At 42.3% G+C, this 20,454-nt stretch overlaps 1 protein-coding gene across 1 annotated transcript in view; it reads right to left on the bottom strand.

Moving 5' to 3' along the window:
• Positions 1-14,672: 14,672 nt before the first annotated feature.
• Positions 14,673-20,454, bottom strand: part of trit1 (tRNA isopentenyltransferase 1) — a 46,688-nt gene continuing 40,906 nt past the window's right edge. Inside the window, exons 9-11 of the mRNA XM_026155996.2 lie at positions 16,765-16,874; positions 15,761-15,878; positions 14,673-15,420 (exon numbers count right to left, since the gene is read on the bottom strand). Of these exons, the coding sequence (XP_026011781.2) occupies positions 15,215-15,420; positions 15,761-15,878; positions 16,765-16,874 (434 nt within the window). The 3' untranslated portion in view covers positions 14,673-15,214. The remainder of the gene's footprint in view (positions 15,421-15,760; positions 15,879-16,764; positions 16,875-20,454) is intronic.

Raw genomic sequence — 20,454 nt, 5'->3', positions numbered from 1 at the left:
ATAAGAGTAATATTAAAACTAAGTAGCTGCAGTAGTAGTAGCCATTGTTGGAAACTGGAATTGGATGGGCCAATCTGGGATATGGTTTTTCAATTTTGTTATCCGGGTGGAAAATTGGGAGAAATTCGAGAGAAATCCGGGAGAATGGTGGCTCCGGGAGATTTTCGGGAGGGGCATGGAAAAATTGGGAGGGTTGGCATGTATGCTCGTGGAGTCAGCCTCAAGTGGACATTTCAGGAACTGCAGAATTACAGTTTGTTTAATTTTTCAGCTCTGGCAGCTGCTGCTTAAGAAATACAGACAAAATGATGGAAATGTGTCTCATGCATAGCCATGCATTTCCCTGAGTAAATTCAGCAAATTCTAGGAAGAAATTATTAAACGTCAGATACAAAGTTTTCTTTATTTCTGGTAAATGTACTTTTCTGCTATACGATGGAAATATCAAAACACAAAAACCAGGAACCAAATATACTGGTAGTTCCCAAAAAGTTAAACCCTTTGCTTCTTTCATAGTAGGGGAAATACATTTCTGATCCCCTCCTGAATTCACAAGTTTGCTCACTTACTAAGAAATTGAACAGTCTCTCATTTTTTTGGATGTCAATGGAGAGCAACAGAATATCAACCAAAAATCTAGAAAAAAACCCCAAAACACAGAACTGGGAAAAACATTGCTCTTCTTCTACCCTGAAATCTATAGCATTTCTCTTCAAACCACACAGTTTGAAGAGAAATGCTGTGTGTGTGTGTGTGTGTGTGTGTGTGTGTGTGTGTGTGTGTGTGTGTGTGTGTGTGTACGTACTTCTATCCATGGGTCTGGCTTTGGCTTCGTGCCCTAACTGCCATGTAATAAATAAAGAACCAGTGTCTCAGTTTACTTCCCTAATGTCAAATGTATTCAAATTTAGAGGTTAATGAATCCTTCGCAGCTACTTACTGTCTTTCAACAGACCATGCAAATAACAACAATTTAAGAGAAAGTCACATCAGATACTTGAGTGAGCACCAAACTGTAGTTGTATGTTAATTAATTGCTGTTAGTAGTCTGGGATACACTGGATTCATCCATAAAGACATCTTTGATAACACAATTTATAATAACACAAATTATTAAAACATGTAAATAAATACTTTTCTGGGTTTTTTGCTTATTTATTTAAACGATGTCTCCGTTTGACATAAACCAGCAGAGCTTACAGAGTCATCTCAGATATGGAAATGTCCTTTTCAGTTAGATTCTTTAAACAAAGTTATCTCAGATAACTCAAAAAGTTCCCCTGAAATGTTTTGCAAATTCCCCTATTACTTTGTTGTTTTGCTCTCTTCCCTTCCGCACGACGGCCCGGCCCCCGACAGATCAAGTACTAACCGTTAACTGTCCTCAAGGCGAGAGCACCTTATCAGCATAAATGAGCGCGATACACGTTCAACAGTGGTTTCCCTCCTCTGGGTTCACACGCGGCCTTTCACTGAACTTGGACTCACACACGCACACACACACACCAGTAAGCATTTTTCCCGCCCACTCTGTCGTTCCCTCTCTAACTAGTCCTGGCATGGCTTACTTCATATCAGCAGACAGTCATTGTCCTCGCGGGCCACAATGTAAATCAGCCTGAGCGGCGTCGGAGTGGTTAGCAACTGCTCTGTTGTACAAATGTGCTGACCAACTGTGCTGAGCAACAGTTCTCTCTGCTCTTTAACAAGCCCGTACATGCCTGAATGTGCAAGCGCGACATGAGGACAACCGTTCTGTGGCAACTTAACATAAAAGATTCAGCGATAATTTAATGCATTCATACTTCAAATTTGCAGCTTTTAGTAAAGCAGGACAAATACATTTAACACAATGTTTGCCCTGCACATGGCAGCCTATAGTCACACAATATCCTTTTGAAGAGGAAGTTAAAACTCCTTTCAAACTTCACTGTACATGTTTAAGCTTGTGATCTTAGCGCAATCTGTAAGAGTAGCTTTGCGTTATTCAAAATTACTACTACTACTTGTACTACTAATGAATCTTATACGTGGCCTTCTGTCTGAAACAACCCATTTAAGCGCTCTTCCATCTCTCCTCAAGCCAGCTTTGTAAAAAACGCTCAGTAAAAGTAAAAAAGCATTACTTGACACCACTTTACTTTGTTCTGATTGGCTGTCCCTTGTAAATACAAAGTGGGAGGGGCTATGTACCTAAAATGACTATATTTGGGATATCCACTCTCACTGATGTCATACGGAACCAACACTTGAAAAAAAACTAAATGAAGTGATTAAAGCGGTCTGCTTTTTTGTAGATTACTTTTACATTCACTGACATCATTATTTGCACTGAACAATTGCACCAGTGTACCAAATATAAGATCTAAATAAGGAAAAGTTTAATAGCCTTTTTAAAGAAAACAGCTGTGACAGAGCTCACTGCTGTGCATGTGTGGAGCTGAGCTGCAGTATCGCCATCATCTGGTCTGTATCGACACAAATGCGTGTCTATAGCTAACAATGCTCACATTATTAAAAGACATTTGAGCACCGAGTATGAAACCACGTGAAAATCTTATACTGCAGAAGAAACAACCCAACAGTGTTCCAAATTGACCGAGATGTCATTTCGATCCAGCGACAGGGTAACGGGCTGTCGAGGATCCCTGATGCACAAGGGGAGCAAAGGCTGGCAGCGGTGGTCCAATCCAACATTTTCAACTGTAGCTGAAATTTTAAAAAAAGACATTTATGCTGGTTCTGATAGAAAGATGTCAGAATACACAGAGCATCACAGTTAGTTGCAAATGGGCCTGCATAGCTGTCAGGGTGCCCATTCTGATCCCTGCTGAAACGGTTAAAAGCACCAACAATGGGCACGTGAGCATCAGAACTGGACCTTGGAGCAAAGGAAGAAGGTGGCCTGCTTTGATGAATCAGTGTTTTCTTTTACATTGTTTTTATGGCCATCAGAGGCAGCGTGATGGTTTGGACAATATTCTGCTAGGATCTTGGGTTCTGCCATCCATGTGGATGTTACTTTGACATGTACCACCTACCCTAAACAGTATTGCAGACCAAGTACACCTTTTCATGGAAACAGTATTGCCTGAATGCTTGGGCCTCTTTCAGCAGGATAGCACGTCCTCCTACAAAGTAAACATGATTTAGGGAAGGTTTGAGGAGCACCACAACGTGTTTGAAGTGTTGACTTGGCCTCAACACCTCAAACTCACCTGATTGTTGTAAAACAGAAACATGCATTCAAAATTTATACACCTGGCACATAGAAAACGTTGTAACTGAATCCGTGAGGTACAAAAACTAATGCACAACTGTACTTGTTTATAATCAGCAGGGCACACTGCACAACTTATCTTCCTTGGATCAAATATCACACATTACTGTGTCTACTGTCCTCCAAGTACACAAATATTTCTCAAGCAACAGGCTGACAAATTGCACAACACCAATATCAAAGTCTAATGGGAAGAACAAAACAAAAAACAAAAATCTAAATATTTGTGCCTGGGTATGTCCACTGGAGGAAAAGGTCACTAGAAACCAATACAGAGGTGCTTCAAGTCATCACCTTTATCCTTTAATGAAGGACTCATCTCCTGAGGGGACTGATGTCTGTCAGGATAACACTGTCCCCATCTAAATGTAGAGTGTGCAAACTTTGACCCAGATAGGAGATTTTGGACCAATGTGTAAGTCAGTGCTCTCCACCACTGTCATCAAAAACCTAGAATCAGAGAAAATCTTTAGGAGACTGACCTCTGGAAAACATGCACGTCTTTGTGCTGAATCGCACCAAGAGCAACTCAGAAGCAGTATGCTGAATCTGCACAGGGTCTTTTATTTTGAAAATGCTGCCCTCGTGTCTGATTTTCCACCCTTCCCGCCTGCTCTGTGCAAAGCACACCTTCCAGGGATGCTTATAAAAATGCGCCGTGGTGCATTTGGTGGAACCGAAAGCAGCTGCAGTGACTGCATCAGGACCAGAATGCAATGCAGCTACGTTCATTGTATTCCTAGACGGATGTTTCATCCTGCCAAGAGACATCCTGAAACTCGGACAATCAATGCCAGGAGACATTTTTAAGCTGCACTGGCCATGCACAGTCGGGGCGACTGTGCATGGCCAGTGCCTGTAGTCCTAGTAAGGTCCGACTACAGGCTGTATATACGAGTTACACATGGTGGTAGGGCTGCCACAAACGATTATTTTGATAGTCGACTAGTCACCGATTATTTTTGCGATTAGTCGACTAATCAGATCATCATCCATTGGACGTACAGCGTACAGCTTATTGCACCAGCAGCATCTGGTCTTATATAACTATCATTAGCTTACAGCTTGAAGTGTTTGTGCTAACTAAAAATAAAGACAAGATGGTAGTTTATTAATTTTTAATGAAATTTGCAGATTGTTTCGGTGAAGTTTAATAAACTCCTTGCTTTCTAAAATATAACAGGACACCGGAGTATATTCTCCAGCGTCTCAAACTTCTGATGATCAGCTGTCTGCTTGAAGTTTATTTAGCTGTGCAAAAACTATAACTTTAATCTTAGCCAAACCGATTTACTCAGGAACAAATAAAACACTAAAGAAAGCCAAACAATAACATTTTAAGTTATCTAAGTGACTTATATATCATGTTTAACCTGAGTAGCGAAAGACAGCGGTGGGTTTGAAAACGATTTGCCGGGAGTCCGGTGTTCTCACGGCTCTAGTTAGCCTTGCCCCCGCCTAGCTAACGAGCTAGTGGGTAACAGACGTCTCCGAAAACGTCGGAGCGCTTTTGAAAATATGCGGTGTCTTGATAAACTGAGCAGATATTTGAGGTTTACACAGCTACATTCTCGCCTGAAAATATGTTAAACGTTTATTTTGTGACCCAGAAAGAATAATAAGAGTAAAGTTAAAACTAACTAGCTGCCGCCATTGTTGACAACTGCGCTGGGCTGCGCTATGAATTCTGGGACACAGCTTCTTCTTCTTCGGGGTTTAACGGCAGCTGGCATCCTTGTACATGCAGTGCTGCCATCTTCTGTTTCAGTCCGTTATTACACCCTTAAATCCTACTACTCATTCCTGTGTCTTTTGTGATCTTACAAAGCTTCAAACGACGTGTCGACTATTAAATTAGTCGTCGACGATTTTAATAGTCGACATAATCGTGACTAGTCGACTAATTGTGGCAGCCCTACATGGTGGGATGTAAAAGAAGTCAATGTTGAGTTGCATTAATGCTCAACTCTGTCTAACAGGCAGTAGGGGGAATCTAGAGAACTCTATGGGTAAAAGACCCCTCTGCTTCGTGCCCCCTGTAAACACTGACTCGATGACTTTATGATGTTAAAAAAAAAAAACTAGATTCAAGTCCCAGTGATTTGTATCGTGCTAAGAAGATCATTTTGCAAATTATGGCTCTCATTAAAGTTAGTAGAGGTATTAGAATATCTGCTTATTGATACAGGTTGTAATGCAGAAACTTATATTTCAATGTACTGAAACAAAATATTTTGGAGTTGTGAAGTATGTGTGTGTTGTGCTTAATATGCTTAATGTCTTCATATAATAAGGCGCTTTGATAGGAACTGCATGAAGTGGCGTGTGAAGGAGCGCACGTGTGTGTAGGGCTGCTCGATTATGGCAAAAATGATAATCACGATTATTTTCACTGAAATTGAGATCACGATTATTTGACGATATTTATTTAACCCTTTAAGACCTACTATAGAACCAAGTCCACCAGAGCTTATATTATTTTTTTTACATGCTGTAGTGCCATTTGTGGGAGCATTTCAAGTTGCTATACATCAATACAACTGTTATAGGCCATATTTTAATAATATGTATGCATTAAGTCCATAGTAATTACATAAATTGCAAAAAAGTGCAATAAACTACAAAAAAAAATTGAAAATCGCTTTTGTTTTGTTTACATATATTTCTACTTGGAGAAATTTAAGAGGTTTATCCCTCAAAACTTTAAATACAATAAAGTTGCAAAAAATAGTTTCCCACCACAGGAAATTTATTTTGAGTGTCTTCATAGTTTTATTTTGGAGATACAGCAATTTTTATATACTGCAGGAAAAACAAAAAACAATCCTATGATGCAAATTTGCAAAGAAAACAGCATGTGCATCATTTCACTGTGGGAAGTGTTACGAACAGCTGATAGGAACGGCAAAGCGTGTTTCTGGAATATTATGTTTTTGTTCCTGCAAGCGCTTTTTATGCAATTTTTGCAAAGCTATATGTGGAACGAAACCGTGACCGAGGACAAGCTGATGGCATCAGATGTAAGTACAACTCCTCCGGTTTCATATGCAAAACAAATTATTGCGCTAGCTTACACGGTTCAGGTTCTACAGGGATTTAAAAATAGTTACGCAAAACGGAGCGTGCAGCTCTGACCGGCTTTAAAGGGTTAACAATGACTTTAAAAAAATAATATAAAATAGTGTGCAACACCACTGAAGTTTTTTTTTTTAAACTCTCTTTTCAACCAACGGCAGTCACTCTCCAAATAACTTCTGCTTAGCTTTCCGAGCTTCCCTCGGGTCCTCTTAATCAGCGGTCTCCAACCTTTTTTGCGCCACGGACCGGTTTATGCCCGACAATATTTTCACGGACCGGCCTTTAACCCTTTAAGACCTACCATAGAACCAAGTCCGCCAGAGCTTATATTATATTTTTACATGCTGTGGAGCCATTTTTGGGAGCATTTCAAGTTGCTATACATCAATACAACCATTATAGCCCAGATTTTAATAATATGTATTCATTAAGTGGATAGTAATTACATAAATTGCAAAAAAGTGCAATAAACTACAAAAAAATTTAAAATCGTTTTTGTTTTTTTAACATATATTTGTAGTTAGAGAAATTTAAGAGTCTTATCCCTCAAAACTGTAAATACAAAAAAGTTGCACAAAATAGTTTCCTACCACAGGAAATTTATTTTGAGTGTCTTCATAGTTTTATTTTTGAAATACACCAATTTTTATACACTGCAGGAAAAACGAAAATAAATATTATACTGCAAATTTGCAAAAAAGCAGCATATGCATCAAAATAAACTATTTCCAGCAGTGCAATATGAGTCCTAAGCATCCCAGAAACGACACAGAAAGTCATAAAGTCAAAGATAACTTTTAAAAAGAGCAGTATAGGCCCTGAGGCCCTGATCGCAAAAAAGACTACATTTCCGCGAAAATGACGTCACTTCCGGTTTCGGGCAGGTAATGGCGGAAATGCAAAAGTTCGCGCTGACGTCTATTCCAACGTAGGAAGTGTTTTGAACAGCTGATCAGATCGGTAAAGCGTGTTTCTGGAATATTATGTTTTTGTTCCTGCAAGTGCTTTTTATGCAGTTTTTGCAAAGCTTTATGTGGAAGGAAACCGTGACCTAGGACAAGCTGATGGCATCAGATGTAAGTACAACTCCTCCGGTTTCATATGCAAAAAAATTTTTTGCGCTAGCTTACGTGGTTGCAGTGCTACTGGGATTTAAAAATAGTTACGCATAACAGAGCGTTCCCGCTCCGATCGGCTCTAAAGGGTTAAGGTGTCGCGGATAAATGAGGGAGGGGCTAATAATCGGCTCAGTCATTTTTAATGATCGTTGAAAGCCCAGATCGTAATCGTGATTAAAATTCGATTAATTGAGCAGCCCTACGTGTGTGTGTACGTGTACAACAGCTGTTATTGGCATACACGCCATCTAATGTTACACTGGGTTTTATAACACACTTACATAAAAGAGCCATGTGCTGTTACACACACGCACACACAGACATACAATAGCACAGTTTTACAACATTTGTAAATTAATACTAGAGTTCCAACTCTTTAACTTATAAATAGCGCAGGTTTAAAAGTTTATATATTATTATTTGTATTTTAAATTTGCACCAATTTCAGATCAACAGCTACATGTTTATCTTTGTGGCCATGAGTGAATATGATCTCACCACTTCACTGGTAAATCCGAAAGCGTGGCGATGTCGGTAAAATCAAAATAAAAAAGGATTCACACAGGAGTAAGTTGAGTAAATTAAATCATATTTACAAATGAACACAGAACACAAATCTTTAAATAAAGTTGCAAAATCAGAGATTAGACTTTCCAAACTCTAAGATCAACAAGCTTTAGCTGATGCTCCTCTTTGGAAGAGAGAACAATTGGCCTTGAATCCCCAAAAGCTTCGACTACACTGCTTGTCTGCTCATTGATGGTCAAGCTGTGCATGGTTGCAGTTGTACAATTAATGCTGTGTTTATGTCCTCCTAATGAACAACCAGGAAAGTCCACAAGTCCAATAAAGGGGAAAGTTGAGTGTATATATAAAGCCAGACAATATTCCAGCACAGAGACCTTTGATCACAATGGGTTAAATAACTTGTTGCATAGTATTCAGACTAAAAGTAAAGACTGTTCATTTAAGATAGTAGGTGCAGCCCTATGCTGTCACAGAGTCCTGGTGAGCAGAATAAGGACAATTTAATACAATGCACCGACTGACCTTCACCCTGGCAGTGAAAGCGTTAAGCTCTGCATTAGGGGAGGCTCCCAGCTCCGCCCACCTCACATCTATTTGCATATCAGGCGGGAAGCGGACGCTCTTTGTTGCTGCTGAGCGCAGCCAAAACCCCTCCCACAAAACACCGCACTGGCGGGAAAAAGCCGGCTACAGCGCTTAACTCACTGACAATGGCAATGTGCGCGCACACACACACCCTTTGTCTCACACTCTGTACACTGCAGAGAGTACATTGCTCCCAGTGCACAGATACGTCCAATGAAAATAAGCACACAAACACGCATGCTTACACATAACTGAGAATTAGGCTGCTTTGATAGTCCTTTATGAGCCAGCACACCCATTTCCTGCCTAAGAGCAAAGGTGAAAAGTAAGTGGACAGACACACAAAAGAGAGGAAAGATGGACAGCAGTGTGGAGAAGAGTGAGAGAGACACACACACAGACCCAAGAAGTGTGAGGACGGAGACATTTATGAGTCCAGCCAGACACAATACATCAAGTGCAAACAGCTTTATCTAAAAATAAGAGCACCATGCATACAATACGTAACAATAGAAAATGGGCAAGCACTGCCCTGGGAAAAAAAGAAAAGAGTTCACTGGGTTGCTGGAAAAACAGGAAGGCATGTCATGCTCTGCACTGGGGAGGGTAGAAGAAAAAGGAGAAGGAAAAAAGTACAGAGCAGCCCCCGCATTACATAACCAAGGCAGGAAATATGCAGCAGAGAGCGAGAGAGGACAGACAGAGAGACTATAGGGAGCCATGCATAAGCTGCACCTATGACACTTTCCTTAAAGGCTTTTCACATCTTATCACATCTCCACCTCTCCCTTTCCTTCTGTCTCTCTTTCGTGTACTGCGACCACTACAGGAACCAGACAGTGTGACACAGAGACGGAGAGAGAGGAGAGAGAGAGAGCTGCATGAACTCAGTGAACCTAGTTCCTCCCTATAGAGACACACACACACACACACACACACACACACACACACACACACACACACACACACATATATAAATAAATGATGTCTGCACTTGGCTCTGGATGCATACATCACATTGAAATGTTATAAAACAGCATCTCAGGATTAGGCTGCAACAACACTCATCCCTCACTGAGTAGCTCTGGCCATGTGTGTGCAATTCATAATGCATACAGGTGCAAACATGCAATTATTACACCTATACTGCAGGAGCTACAAACACATGCAGTAGCCACAGAGGTAAGAAGCGACCGCCTTGCATTTTGTTGTGGTACTTGTAATAGAAAACAAGACTAACACATTCGTGCACGCACGCACACACACAGAACAACACAATACGCTTTTATCTTATCGAGTCACACCTTGCAGTGTTGTGTTTCTCACAGGTTTGTGAAACTCCCTTTGTCCTCATCCTTATATGCATGGAAACAGTGTGGCCCCAGCTCGCAAGCAGGGATTCACAAACACACACATACTGATCTTTATTGAGAAAAAAGATGTCAAAGGCTACAAATGTGAGCTCCTAGCATCTTCTCTGCTCGCACACTGAGCGGCTCACCGCCTGATAGTTGACCTTTTGCTGGTTTTAACCGTCTGCGCCTATAGTGTCAACAAAAGAGATACACATTCTCAGACAAGTCCTTCACACGCCACAAAACGAGATTAAAAAGGCTGTGTGGTATCTATTATTTTGCCCCTCCCGGCAAAGACTCGGCCTTCTCTGGTATCTCCAAGAATTCTCCGCACAAGCAGAACTGATATTTCTCTTCATTTCAACAGTGACTTTGGCTACCACCTATCTGATTAGATGCTTGCATGTCTGCCTGTGTAGATACGTGCAAGCATTTTTTTTCGTCTCGCCAGAGCCAGATGGCAGAGAATGTTTAGTCAAACGGGATTAGAGATTAGGATTAGGTGGACTTCAAATTACCTAGATGCACAGTCACTGGGTGACACACTACTACAAGCAGAGCTCTGAGAAGCCCACAAAGCTCAAATACAGACGTCCATTGAGCTCAATTAGAGGACAAACTAGAGAAATTAATGAGGAGAATGATTAAAAATAAAGGTCTGACTGGTTAAAAAGACAGTATCACAGTTACTTTACAAGAAATCATCAAAGGAAAGTTTACTCAATTTCTTTTATTAGGAAGTTCCTTGAGAATAGTCACATAGCTATCGCTATGCTATGCTAATTAAACAGCTACTGCCTCAGCTAATCTTAGCATAAAGACTGAAAACAGGCCGCTTCTATTTATAGGTGAAAAGCACCAACAGAAAGTGCCGCAGGAATGAGCTGGGAAACCAGTCTAACTCCAGTTGACCCACTGTTGGTCCTAAGCACTGGGCATTAGGCTAATTAGGTACCTTAGATAAAAGCTTTTACCTCTAAAAGCTTTTAGCTAAGGTACCTAATTAGCCTAATGCCCAATTTCGCCTAGCAACAACCAGCGACCACTCTTAAACCAGTTGGAGAATACTCATTTTTACCTTGTGACTGGAGGTTGCCAGGGGGTCGTGACTAGTCTCAAGGCTTGCGCAAGTGAGGCCTTGATGTTAGCAGTTCATCTACCACCATGTTGGTTTTGTAGAGCTATATTTTGACGTGAGGACCAGTGCTAAATTATCGGCTAATGCTAGCAAACTTGATTAACATCTGCATCCAGAAAGTACTGCAAAACACAGACACCTACTCATAGGGCTGCTCAATTAATTGAATTTTAATCTAAATTACGATCTGGGCTTTCAACGATCATTAAAAATGACTGAGCCGATTATTAGCACCTCCCTCGTGCTTTACTCTCGCACTGCTCCTGTAGCAAATCGAGCGCACCTCTCTGCGTTTCGAACACATGTCACAACAATTAAGAGGACCCGAGGGAAGCTCGGAAAGCTAAGCAGAAGTTATTTGGAGATGAGAGAGTGACTGTCGTTGGTTGAAAAGAGAGGTTTAAAAAAAAAAAAACCTTCAGTGGTGTGGAAACATTATGGGTTCGCGGAGTCAGACGTGGATCAAGTACCGTAGACATAGTGTGTAAACGTTGCTACGGTGTCGTAGCTGCACCACAGAGCTACACTGAAAAGTTCACTAAACATAGATGTTTACATTTTTCATTTATTTTTTATATTGCAAACATTTGCACTGTTATCAGTATTTGCACACTATTTTATATTATTTTTGACAATCTTTAAAGCCATTATTCAATACATTGTTATTGTTAAATAAATATTGTCAAATAATCGAGATCTCAATTTCAGTGAAAATAATCGTGATTATCATTTTTGCCATAATCGAGCAGCCCTACCTGCTCATTACTGCTAACAGCCTAATGAAGTACAACATTTTCAGTCATCAAATCTGAAGCAGAATCCTTCTGCCTGTAGCGCTGATAAAGCCGGGTTATTTGTCAGATAATTCCAGTAATAATGCTCTAAAAGGCACTAGCAGCAAAAACACGGTTGAGAAGTCCAGTTCAATGACTTAAATGACTCCAATTAGTGGAGAGAGGCCTTGAAGAAACCCAAACATTGTATTTAAAGTTTCCTAGCCTTGTCTTTCCCTCCTTTAAATTGTCAGCAGCCTCCTTTCAGTGTCTTAACAGTACAGATGGAGTGCACCTTAATCGAAGAGTTTGGTTGGTCTAGAAACTGAAATTAACAGTACCTCAGCGGTAAAAATGCACTTACTGCTTGAAAGAAAAGTAGACCAATCAAAATGTTTTCATGGGTATTATTCGAGGTGGCCAATTGCAGGTGCTTATGAACAACTAGCATGGAAACATACTTAGCCTCCACCTTTGGTAAACTGTTTAGAATCTCTTTCTGTTGAGCTGTCAGGCAGGCTAATATCAGCTCTGCTCTGGAGAGTCAGGCTACCAATGCGTGAGGTTGTGTGAAGTCTGGTTTATACTGTTGATTTACAGCCCACGCAGGAGGCAGTATATGGAGTACTAAAGGCCAAGGCCCCAAGGTGAACAGGCCAGACCAATGGACATCTTTAGGCTACCGCATGTACAGTTCCCCTATACTGGGCCTCATGTATGGGGCGGTATGTGCTCAGAGCATTTAAAAATACTGACTGGCTATGGTGAGGACTGGACAGAGAGAGGGAGAAGCAGAAAAGTGCTGAAACTGGGAGAATCATTGTATGGCTCACTAACTGATGCAGCTATGCATGCAAACACATGCACATGCACATACATAGGGTAGATTTAGAAGAAGGGTGGCAGCTGCAGCTGCAGTACACCACCCCAGCCTGTTTCAAAGCTTTATTCATTCAGTGCGTGCATCGATGACACGTTGCTTCACAGTGTGCACATCGCTAATTAGCCTTGTGACTGTGGATACTGGCATTCCAGTCAAGGTGCTTTATGTCACCGAATTGCGCAAGCTTGGCTCTTAAATGTGAGGTGATTCAGTGGTGCTTGGAGGTGCCAAGCCAGACTCGCTGAGCCACTCAAGATAACTACACACCATGTGTAAAATTACTAAAGAAAATGCGAGGCATTCAACAGCACGTTGGATGCCTGACAGTAACGCTTTTTCCTCATTCAAAGATCCCTCTCGTTGGTTTTTTGTCATTACAGAGATCACCAAGATGAAAAAAGTACTGCAGTGGAAAAAAATAGAGCCGTAGCTGATTCGAAATGGACAACAGAAGGAAAGAAAAACAAACCATCCAAACAGAGGAGTGGTTATAAAAACCAGACACGAGCCGTACAGTGACCTTTGCTATCACTGTGACTCCCGTACTGTATGGTAATACCCCAGTAAGCTGGAGGCCTGACCCAGTTTGGAAAGAGAGAGAATGTGGAACACAACTCACGCAGACAGACGCACACTTCCAGCTATTATGCTGCTGGAAATATTTTTAGCCATGTGGATGAGGTCAACTTCTGGGAGCCTGTGAACTAAACTCTGTAATTCCTCAGACTGTAAGACCGCAACTGAAAACTTAAAGACAGAGATCGTTAACGCAGGAGCAAGGTGAGGAGACGGAAAAGCACCGCCAAAGAAAGCCTCTGGAGCGATGCCAGGTATTGTGGCTTTACAGCGGGGGGAAGACACGCCTCGGGTTGAAAGCGGTACGGCACGCTGCCGGATAAACAAAGACCTGCAATCACCGCTGTGAAAACACACTCCTCTCACAGCCTGACCTGCTGGTGGTTTACACCGTCGTCAGGGCTGAAATGAGCTCGGCTGGGCTCCACTCAGGAGATAAACCACGCCAATCAGGTGACTAGTGAACAAAAGACCAGAAACAACATATTTCATGAGTGTAAAATGAGGTGGCAGCCGGCAAACAAAGGACCAAGCTCAGTGCTGTGTCAGCAGGCCAATGAGAGCTCAATGAGACCAAGGTTAAACTGCTGCTGTCACATCGAGAGACCCCTGAAATCCAATTTTGTGCTTTCTACTTCTCGTTTGAGTGGCATAAAAGCACCGTCACTTGGATAAATACAATTTAGACTTCCTAGGATTATGAAAACAACATAATTGGGATCCAAATGCTTCTTTCCCAAAAGTCCAAACTCGAGCCAAGATGAGAGAAGGAGAGCGTCCGATCACCTAAAGAAGTTATCGTCAGGTAAACCTGGGGAAGGACTCGTTATGTCATCGAGGGTCTCTCACCTGACCACATGGGGTGACGTGTGAGTTGGTTGGCAGTCCATCAGGGTCTCTGCATGGCTGCAGTCTCCTAAAAGACCCGAGTCTGCTGCAGCTTGGCTCTGTCTTCCACAGTGGGTGGAGGCTGGAGGTCCACAGCTGTCTTTACTGTCAATGCTATAGCGTTAAGTCCGTGTCCCCCCCGATTTCGCCCCCTAAACGTGTATGTAATTAGTTCTGTTTGTCTGTAACGGTGTAGCATCCACAGTTTTCAAGATATCATCTTCAAGTTTTGCGTGATGGTAGACCCCAAAACCAGCACGAGCTGTTCAGTAAATCAGCAAAAACTTCATATTACCCACAATCTTTTTTATGGATCATTTACCAACTTCACAACAATACACTAGGCCTCAGCAGACAACAGTATCTATGTTGGCTAAGCATTTGACCTTGACCTTCATTGTTAGTGCGCGCTCTGAGTGCTCATTTCATTTGAATTCTCTATAAAGTTTTGGGAAATTCCAAAAAGAGACTTTTTTTTTCCAGTTTAATAAAAATATGTTTAATAATAAAATATTTTATGTCACAAGATTACAGGTTCGGAGCATGAGCTGAGAAAACTTTGGGAGTTTATTTGAAATAAAGGTGACCGGGCCTAATACTAACAATCTGTCCTGAAGCCTGAAATGCTGACAAACTAGAGAGTCCATAGCTGTGGTATATACAGCACAGTCTTAAAAAATAGAAAAATAAACCTCTCTTAAAATTTACATTAGATTTTCAGGCAGTGTTAAAAAATAAATTATGATTTGTTTTTTTTATTCTTTGCCTGCACACGCCATAAATCATGTACTTCATTCACTTCGGTCTGTGTTGCTACTGGAAAGAAAAAGAAAAAAAAATGCTGCAAGAACCTGAAGCTCGAGGGCTTCAGCATCTATGAAGGAGGGATTTTTTGTTGGAATTCAGGAATTAATAAATAAATTCGATCCTATGGAAACCAGGAATTAATCATATAAGTACTGGATGGAGACCTGAGTGAAGATGGATGTGGATCAGAGTCAGTGCAGGCTTTTTAAAGAGTCACTGGTACTTCCTCATGTGTCGTCCCAGAAGAGTCCTGATCACCGCTGCCCGGAGCAACAGTATCACAAGAGTCTTTTAAAAGAGTCTCTGCTGCAGAGTCGGAAGGTGCGCTGGACCTCTGCGACTGGTCACAGGATGGATCGCACTTCCTCTTCTTCCTCACATGATAGTGATGCTTCTTGGATTTCAGGTGAGCTGCGGGTACAGAGGATAAACGACACGCCTTGGATATATTTAGCAAGACAGACAGAGAAACAGACCAAGTCACCAAGAGGCCAAGTCACAAGACTTGGTGCAACAGGGCCCAGAGGTGATCAGGTGAGCATGTAGAGAAAAGAAATCTGTTTTTGGCACTGGGCATGAATCTCCACAGAATCTTAAGGCAGCGCTAAACAGTCAAATACATAACATGGTACGACTTCTTTAGTACTTCTCAGTTTGCTTGTCCTCGGTGCTTTGATGAACATGTTAGTATCGTTAGCAAACGTCTATATTCACATTCAGCTTTTTTCCCCCCCACATGCTTATGCCTCACCTGTCCACTCCAGGTCACCGATGATCACTTTGTCACACAGGTCACACGTGTGGTGGCTCCGCTTGTTTCTCTGCTCCGCCCCCTGCGCTCTGACTGGTGCAATAGCTGGCTCCTCATGCTGAGAAGTGGAGCGAAAAAAGTCTGGTTTTTTTAAGGTTTTAAATCTGAAAAAAATATTTATGATGTGCTAAAACAAACTTTTAGGGAACAAAAAAGGGAACGGAAGCAGAACATCAGATAGGCAGCAGAGTAAAGCATGATTTATGGTTCCATAAATGTGCCCGATTGTGTGATCCTCCAAGATCTTGTAATGGAGAGATGTATGAGTCTACGGAATGCTGAATGGTTGACAAGTGGAGTTCACTGGGATGGGTGAACCGTGGAAAAACAAGCAGTTTGGTAATGCTAAATATCACAAGCAAACAAGTAACCTAAATTCGGCTAACAGCAAACGTGTTGCAGAAGACAATTTTATACAAACAAAGGCCTTTTTTCCTTTTTCAACCAAAGAACAAACTAGACTTTGACATCGAGGTCACTGAGATTCAAACATTTTTAATAGTTTCATCCGTGATGTCAATTTTAAAATTCTACGTTGCCTCGTTCTCAAATTATATTATTCACAAACTCGGGTGTCCACACCACCCGCCTGGCGGTGTGGCAACAACACGCCATCGCCCTTTGACAACTGAAGGACAAAAAAGAATTAGGAAATCGCAGAAAGGAAAAATTAATAAAAATGGGACAAAAAAAGCCCAAATAAGGCAAATCCAAGGAAGAAGGGCATATGCTCAAAAGGAGGAATAAATAAGAGCAAACAAGGAGAGGAACACACTAATGGCAAAAGGATGAAAGGAAGGAAATGTAAAACCACAAAGTACGCAATGAAAAGATAAAGAATGATAAAGAGTAGCGAAAGGAACTGAAGTAAAAGAGAAAGATTCCACAGCACCAGATGAAAGCAGCCAACAGGAAGCTGCCACTTTAGACTGCTGAGGCCCCACCTTACTGAGGCTGTCCAGTATCTGCAGTGCAGGGTCCAGCACCGTCTCCTCCCACCGTGACACGTCCGTCACATCCAGGCCATACACTGCAGGGATGTTGTCCCCTGGTCCTGTACACACATACACACAGAAAGGTCAAAAACACACACTTATACATTTGACAAGGACAACGAGGACTTGATTTGATATTGGATTCAGTGTTTCCAACGATTTATTTTTAATAAACAGGTGGAGGGGAAAAAAGCCTTGACAAAAAAACTTTCAGACCTCTGACAGTGACAGTGCTCATTGTACACAAATAAATAAATAAATAAATATATAAATAAAACAATGAAGCTCCGGAGGGTCTGTCTGCAAACTACAACGGCTGAGACAGGCCAGTTCAAACTGGGTAACGCACAGGAGCGGCGATGTGCTGGAGCCGCACCCTGAAGCTCCATCAACCTGCTGACTCACACTGGCTCGATAATGTCTCCCCCCTCCTTCCTCCCACCCTCGTGTCTTGTGCGCCGTCTCTCTTTCTCTCCCGCCATCAGTCTCGCTTCAGCTTTCACTCACTGTCTCACCCTCAAACTCTTCCACCCCCGTGTTTCTATTTTGCATCAGTCAGCAGTCTCCGGGCCAGGCCCCGGGAACGCAACGGCAGCACCAGACCTTGCCCCGCTCCTGTCTCTGTCTATCCCAGCGCTCGCCTGCATCCAGAGCCGCTGCCCTTCAAGGCGTACCGTGGAAATTTAGATCGGTGCAACTTGCAGAGAGTGACTTCTAACAGATGCAACTTTTTAATGATTAAATAAATGAGCAGGAAAACAGAAAAAAAGAAAAAGAGTCTGAGCTCCATTTTTTGACTCTTTCAGTGCACACTACGACACATTGTCACACAAGTTGTCTTCACTTTTTCCTTTTATTGTACTAAAGAGTTTTTCCTCCAGATGGTTAGAAAATACAAACAGACAGGGTTTTAAATGACATTCAAAGCTAGCTAGATGGTTATCTTTTCAAGGAATCAAGGTTACGACTGCGGTCTGAATGCACGAGAGAAGCGCAAACTCTGAGGCTGTACTCAGACACGACGCAGCGAAAAGAAACCAACCTGACTCCAGATGAGACAGCAGCAACCATGACTGAACAAACGTGCAGGTGCAGCAGAACCTTATTTCAAACCTTCTTCATGCTAAAAACTGGAGCCTACATTACCCAGAATACAACTCGACAGCTTACAGCTCGGGGATTTGGTTGTGCTTTTGCGCCTTCATGTTCGGTTCGGTTGGCTGAGAGGGAAAATTTGCGAAAATGCCCGGAACGACAAGTCGGAAAGCCGGAGAACATTTTTGTCTATAAGTTGCCAAGCTTACAGAAAAACATGGTGGATGGCGGTAAATGTTAATGAATGGGTCAAATGTACAGTACTGTGCAAAATCCTTCCATTAAAAATAAATAAATAAAAAAAATCTGCTTCCAAGGAGCCAGACATTCGTGTAATTGTTTAAAGTGGTTTCGAGGAAATGGTTCTCCAGGCTTTCTGGAGCTCTCTCTCAACACTTCTTTGGACAATGTTTGCTTTTCACCTCAACCACTAGCAACCTCTGATTTTGCCTCATATACTGCATTACCCTGCATGTTTGCAGGTCACAGTCACTGCAGCCGTTTCCCTTTTTTCCATCAAAACACAACAAAACCACATTGCATACTTCTGCATGCAATGCATATAATTTTTACATTGAATGCAATTTAAAAAAAATAAACGTTAGACTGTCGACACCTTAAACACAAAGGAATAATATATAACACATCATCTCTGTAGCCACTCCATTATGTCCCCAGTTAGTTAGAGGTTAGAAAAACTCATTTTAAATTAGGCAAACTGGACAATCTACAGAACGTGTGAATCTGGGGTTGTTCTGGTTTTCCAACTTTGGTAACTCAAAGTCTGATTAGAATATATGTGTGTTAAGCTCACACTCTCAGGTAAGCGAATCCCATTAACCTATAAAGCGCTGTTTGCCAACTCAATTATGTCTTAATCCTTTCTACACAAAGTCAACTGTGGATTTGAGGGCAGCAGACATCCTATAGACTGAACTCCACTGGGAGCCGTCTGGGCCTCCATTATCACAGAGAGACACAGAGTCCTGACTGTATGACTAACAGTGTTGACTTTGTCAGAGGACTGACTGTGGCGCTGTGTGTGTGTGTGTGTGTGTGTGTGTGTGTGTGTGTGTGTGTGGGAACAATGAGTCCCCATACAGCCACACCCGGCAGCTCTACACTTACAATTCACTCTTGGTACAAACTGCAGTTCAACTGCCACTGGGTGAAATTTGCATATTGTAGGCTTAATCTGCAGTCAGCGATTTAAACACGTGACATATTTTATTCTTTCATGCTGAGACCAGCTGTGCTTAAATTAATCTGACACAAGGTTCAAATGCAAAAACAAACAAAAGGTTCCTTAATAGCAGAATCTCACCCTGCACCTGCATCATTTGGCTTCACAGCATGTGTTTTTTCCCCTCCTCTTATCTGTGTGCACCACTTATCCTCAAAACTTTGTCCTCAACTCAGTCGGGCTTGTCTGTGTGTTGTCAAACAGCAGTTACTGTTAATCAAAGCCTCTGATTCTATTTGCATGGTTCTTCCATGTGAGTGTGGAGGTAAGTCTTTTGTGTTGGCGGCACAATACCAGGCAGGTGGCGGCGGCAGCAAGTGTCACCTGGCGTACCTGCACCAGATGCAGAGTTGGCGATCTCGCCTTCAGGTTCTCTAATATTTACTTCACCTCAGCAGTGGGCATTCTGCGCCCTCCTGTTGACACTATCTGTTTCCTTACTTTGTGTTTTTATCTCTCTCAGCACCCTCCTACAATTCCCTTCTGCAGTCGCTAACCTCCCCCCTGGGCAGAGTGGAGCGGTGGTAAATAAAAGGGGAGATACTGTACGGTGGGCTGCCAGATGCTCCACAATGATTCTCGTTTGGGATCTGGTGAAATTTAACCCCGCTAATCCGCAACATCTCGAATGAGAGTTGATAAGAAATGCCGAAGGGACAAAGGGCGGGGTGGTCGGTGTGGGCGCGCGCACGCACACTTGGAGAAAACACAAGCGTGAGCGCTGCCTTTCGAGTGCACAGGGGAGATGGCCTTGCCAACAATAAGGAGCAGAATCTGTCGCTGGGCAGCTGCCTGCCAGCGCCGGGTGTGTGCGCGCGTGTTGAAACAGTCGTCCACCTGTTGCAACAAGCGGGCGAGAAGTCATTTGCTGTGTTATCCTTGTGTTTGCTGAGTGAGGATGTGCGGCTGTGTGTGCTTTGCTATAAAAGCTCCGCTACCAGCCTCAGCGCGATGTCCCCTGGCCCAGCTGTGCTTCTTTGGCTGCCACCCACACTGGAACACCGCAGCTGCCGCTATTGACTCAACAGCCTCCTTCCCCTTTCCTAAAGTTCCTCTTCCACTTCTCGTCTCACTCAGCTCCGTCGTTTAACTGTTGTTTGTGATCGAATTTCTGAAGCAGGTTGAGTACGGCTGGTTCAAGTTTCCTTTGGGAGGTAGGGATCTGTAAAGAGTGGACTTTATTTCTGGGGATTTTTTGTGGAATGAGGGAATCTAAAATCTAAGCTCTTATACATTAAGCTGCATCCTCACACAGGAAGCATTCACAGTGACATGGTAACCTCAGATCACAGAAAGTAGGA

This window comes from Astatotilapia calliptera, chromosome 22 (genome assembly GCF_964374335.1).
Source record: "Astatotilapia calliptera chromosome 22, fAstCal68.1, whole genome shotgun sequence".
Classification (NCBI taxonomy): Eukaryota; Metazoa; Chordata; class Actinopteri; order Cichliformes; family Cichlidae; genus Astatotilapia; species Astatotilapia calliptera.
The sequence above is the reverse complement of the archived record's forward strand: the minus strand, read 5'-3'. Positions and strand labels throughout refer to the sequence as shown.